Source organism: Cyclopterus lumpus, chromosome 10, assembly GCF_009769545.1.
Source record: "Cyclopterus lumpus isolate fCycLum1 chromosome 10, fCycLum1.pri, whole genome shotgun sequence".
NCBI classification, from domain to species: domain Eukaryota; kingdom Metazoa; phylum Chordata; class Actinopteri; order Perciformes; family Cyclopteridae; genus Cyclopterus; species Cyclopterus lumpus.
The window spans coordinates 23753411-23758893 of record NC_046975.1 but is presented as its reverse complement, the minus strand read 5'-3'; the positions used below and the strand labels follow the sequence as shown (position 1 = coordinate 23758893).

Below are 5483 nucleotides of genomic sequence, written 5' to 3'. Positions count from 1 at the left end.
CACACATAGACACACACAGACACATAGACACACATAGACACACACAGACACATAGACACACATAGACACACATAGACACACACAGACACATAGACACACATAGACACAGAGACACACATAGACACACACAGACACATAGACACATAGACACACATAGACACACATAGACACACATAGACACACACAGACACATAGACACACATAGACACAGAGACACACATAGACACACATAGACACACATAGACACACACAGACACATAGACACACACAGACACACAGACACACATAGACACACATAGACACACACAGACACATAGACACACATAGACACAGAGACACACATAGACACACACAGACACATAGACACATAGACACACATAGACACACACAGACACATAGACACACATAGACACACACAGACACACATAGACACACATAGACACACACAGACACACACAGACACACACAGACACAGAGACACACACAGACACACACAGACACACACACGCGTCATTGAAACTCTAGTTTCTTTAACTTAACTGTATTTTAGGCTATAAACTAAATAAAATGCTGCCGGTAAACTAATATTGACATTTCTGATCAAACATAAAACCCTTTTTATTGATCTAATTGATCTTATTGATCTTAATGATCTTATTGATCTTAATGATCTAATTGATCTTATTGATCTTAATGATCTTATTGATCTTATTGATCTTATTGATCTTATTGATCGCTGCATTCACGACATGCTGAAGGATGTTTACCGTTTCCTTCCTGTAGATGGTGAGGACGCAGTGGAGACTGTTCTTGTATCCTTTACCGGCCTGCAGCCGCGTCTGGAGGGGGAGGAGTCTCATGGGTTAAAGGTTCCTCATGGGTTAAAGGTTCCTCATGGGTTAAAGGTTCTTTATGGGTTAACGGTTCCTTATGGGTTAAAGGTTCCTTATGGGTTAATGGTTCCTCATGGGTTAAAGGTTCCTTATGGGTTAAAGGTTCCTCATGGGTTAAAGGTTCCTCATGGGTTAAAGGTTCCTCATGGGTTAAAGGTTCCTTATGGGTTAATGGTTCCTCATGGGTTAAAGGTTCCTCATGGGTTAAAGGTTCCTCATGGGTTAAAGGTTCTTTATGGGTTAACGGTTCCTCATGGGTTAAAGGTTCCTTATAGATGAATGGTTCTTTATGGATTAAAGGTTCCTCGTGGATTAAAGGTTTCTTATGAATTAATGGTTCCTTATAGCCTATAAGGAACCATTAATCCATAAGGAAACTATAATCTATAAGGAAACATTCATCTTTAACCGTATAGATTAATGTTTCCTCACATATTATAGTTTCCTTATAGATTAAAGGTTACTTATAGATTATAGTTTCCTTATAGATTAAAGGTTATTTATAGATTATAGTTTCTTTATGGGTCAATGGTTTATTATAGATTAATGGTTCCTTATAGATTAAAGGTTACTTATAGATTATAGTTTCTTTATGGGTTAATGGTTCCTTATAGATTAAAGGTTACTTATAGATTATAGTTTCTTTATGGGTTAATGGTTCCTTATAGATTATAGTTTCCTCACATATAATAGTCCTCACAGATTAATAATAAGTAATAAAGCCTTCCTACCTTCACCGTGTCCAGTGGATGGCCCACAACCACGCTGCAACTTCCTGCAGACAAAACAGACATTAAATAAATACCAGAGATACATTAAATAAATACCAGAGATACATTAAATAAATACCAGAGATACATTAAATGAATACCAGAGATACATTAAATGAATACCAGAGATACATTAAATGAATACCAGAGATACATTAAATGAATACCAGAGATACATTAAATGAATACCAGAGATACTAATACCAGAGATACATTAAATAAATACCAGAGATACATTAAATAAATACAAGAGAGATCAATGTTTCTATGAAACTGGAGGGAGATGAAACTTTATTGTGAACTTGATTTATTTCTTTTTATTCCCTCTAAAGATAAAAGAAACACACTTTCAATGAAGAGAGAGAGAGAGACACACACACACACACACACACACACTGGTCAGACTGTTCTGCCATCATCGGGCCCCCGGGGTCAAAATGATCCATTATGCCCTGATTGACCCCCTGTTCTAACTGCTATGTGTGTGTGTGTGTGTGTGTGTGTATGTGTGTATGTGTGTGTGTGTGTGTGTGTGTGTGTTCCTCACACAGGACAAACAAGCTCGGTCTGCTGCGTTCACCGGACTTCAGATTCGTCTTTCAGAACTTTCCAAACGAGCAAACTGAAGAAAAAACTGATTCATCTCACAAACAGCTGACCGGGCTCCAGTTAACCCTCGCAGAGCTCCAATTAACCCTCACAGAGCTCCAGCTAACCCTCACAGAGCTCCAGCTAACCCTCACAGAGCTCTAGCTAACCCTCACAGAGCTCCAGCTAACCCTCACAGAGCTCTAGCTAACCCCACAGAGCTCCAGCTAACCCTCACAGAGCTCCAGCTAACCCTCACAGAGCTCTAGCTAACCCTCGCAGAGCTCCAGCTAACCCTCACAGAGCTCTAGCTAACCCTCGCAGAGCTCTAGCTAACCCCACAGAGCTCCAGCTAACCCTCACAGAGCTCTAGTTAACCCTTGCAGAGCTCCAGCTAACCCTCACAGAGCTCTAGCTAACCCTCACAGAGCTCTAGTTAACCCTTGCAGAGCTCCAGCTAACCCTCACAGAGCTCTAGCTAACCCTCACAGAGCTCCAGCTAACCCTCACAGAGCTCTAGTTAACCCTCACAGAGCTCCAGCTAACCCTCACAGAGCTCCAGCTAACCCTCACAGAGCTCCAGCTAACCCTCACAGAGCTCTAGCTAACCCTCGCAGAGCTCTAGCTAACCCCACAGAGCTCCAGCTAACCCTCACAGAGCTCTAGCTAACCCTCACAGACCTCTAGCTAACCCTCGCAGAGCTCTAGCTAACCCTCGCAGAGCTCCAGCTAACCCTCACAGAGCTCTAGCTAACCCTCACAGAGCTCCAGCTAACCCTCACAGAGCTCTAGCTAACCCTCGCAGAGCTCTAGCTAACCTCACAGAGCTCCAGCTAACCCTCACAGAGCTCTAGCTAACCCTCACAGACCTCTAGCTAACCCTTGCAGAGCTCTAGCTAACCCCACAGAGCTCCAGCTAACCCTCACAGAGCTCTAGTTAACCCTCACAGAGCTCTAGTTAACCATCACAGAGCTCCAGCTAACCCTCACAGAGCTCTAGCTAACCCTCACAGAGCTCTAGCTAACCATCACAGAGCTCCAGCTAACCATCACAGAGCTCTAGTTAACCCTCACAGAGCTCCAGCTAACCCTCACAGAGCTCTAGCTAACCCTCACAGAGCTCCAGCTAATCATCACAGAGCTCTAGTTAACCCTCACAGAGCTCTAGTTAACCCTTGCAGACCTCTAGCTAACCCTCAGAGAGCTCCAGCTATGTATTTGACCTACATTCTTTAATAATTTGACTATTACATGTAGTTCCTTGCTGAGAGATAACAGGTGACCTCTGACCCTCACTTGAGTTCAATGAACGCATTTCAATGGCTTAAGTTCTTCTTCTTCTTTCAATTGCATCGCAGGGCACATAACTTTATAGTTTTTATAACTCTTTGTGTCGCTTGTCGTCGTCGTACCGACTCTTTCTCGATGATACTCTCTTGGCGTGTTTCATAGTTTTGGTTTACGTGGAAGTCAAAGTTAACTTTTTGTATTTTCGGTTTGAGTTTTTAACTGATCATCTGTGCAATGCAACCCTTAAAAAAATAGATTTATTTGAATCTATTATTGAATTCATTAACAGCAACAAAAGAAAAACGACACATCTACAGCGCCCCTAGTGGCCTTTAAAAAAAAAAATTCTCCAGCATAAAGAACACTTGTACATAATCAGTCCTGGAGGGGTGGTCCCTGAACGCATCTGTGGAGGAGATAGCTTGCATTGCACTACTGTCTTTATCTCAGTCATGAGGTAAAACACTGGGTCTATTAAGTGTGTGTGTGACCCTTGATTGTGGACTGTGTGTGTGTGTGTGTGTGTGTGTGTGTTTTATACAACAGATACCACCTCCTGCTTGTTTCTAAACTGTTCCCCTCTCTATGAACAGATGATTTAATCAAAACAAACAGATTAATCTCGCCCCTCAATGCAGACCTCCCCTCAATGCAGACCCCCCCTCAACGCAGACCCCCCCTCAACGCAGACCCCCCCCCAGAGCACAAAGCTGTCCATAAACTGAGGTGCCACTCACCGCCGATGCACCCTGCGATGAAGTCATCCAGCCGAAAGCTCTGTGAGGTCTGCATCTCGGATGTCTCTCATCCGTCGGCGGATCAATAACTTGACCTGTTTTCTGTCAGCCGGCTTTTATTGACAATGCGGCTCTGGTTCTGAGAAAAGGGAAACAAGTGGTGTGTGTGTGTGTGTGTGTGTGTGTGTGTGAGTGTGTGAGTTTTGAGAAGATAGCTGCGCGGCAGGTCTGCGCGAGGGACCAATCAGAGAAGCGTTCCGATGGGGGGAGGGGGGGAAGAACAGCCTCCTTGGCCAATCAGGTGCGAGCTCTCCTGCAATAGATGCTCCGTGATGGAAATGAGCCATGAGGTTGACAGCTAAGCAGAAATACACAGGACACTAAATAATGTAAGAATTAGGATCCTAACTAAGCTGTTTGATGCGAGATGGAAGAGGAAAAAGAAAATAAACATCATACAAAATATAATGAAACTAGATTTCTGTTAAATATTCCTGACCAAACCTGATTTTATTTTGTTTACATTTATGTATATGTATATAAACTCATTTATTAGTCCTTATTTACATTTCTAAATAATAAAGAAATGTATGCAATATTTAAGAAACATTATATACATATATATTTATTACAAAAAATGTATATTAAGAAATGTATATATATATATAAATAAATGTGTATATATATATAAAAATATATAAATAGTAATTTTATTATAAATATTAACTTATTAATTATGTAATTTAAGTAATCATTATTTTATTTCCTTAACACTGTTCTTTTATAATCTTATTGAGGTGGGGTCAGAGGTCAATACAGCAGTAACTAAAGGCTTATATTTACAAATAGAGTAAAAGTAAAAGCATTAGAAAGTAATATAAAGACTTAGATTGAGCCTGGTACTAATTTAATAAACACAGCCAAGGCCATTTAAGGGCAGCAGCAGGAGCTGATAGCTCACATAAGATATACTTCATGTAACGACATCCAAACCGAAGCACCTGCTGCACACACACACACACACATACACACACACACACCCACACACACACACACAGTCACACACACACACACACACACACACACACACACACACACACACACACACACACACACACACACACACACACACACACACACACACACACACACAAACAGAAAGAACCCGGGGGTTCAAACTCCGGCCTTCAGATACTGAAAGTAGA

The 5483-nt window shown here is 41.7% G+C and overlaps 1 protein-coding gene across 1 annotated transcript in view; it reads right to left on the bottom strand.

Moving 5' to 3' along the window:
• The window catches only part of slc25a48 (solute carrier family 25 member 48), a 10522-nt gene extending 6061 nt beyond the window's left edge, over positions 1-4461 (bottom strand). Inside the window, exons 1-3 of the mRNA XM_034543676.1 lie at positions 4279-4461; positions 1625-1668; positions 768-839 (exon numbers count right to left, since the gene is read on the bottom strand). Coding sequence (XP_034399567.1) covers positions 768-839; positions 1625-1668; positions 4279-4333 — 171 coding nt within the window. The 5' untranslated portion in view covers positions 4334-4461. The remainder of the gene's footprint in view (positions 1-767; positions 840-1624; positions 1669-4278) is intronic.
• Positions 4462-5483: the final 1022 nt, after the last annotated feature.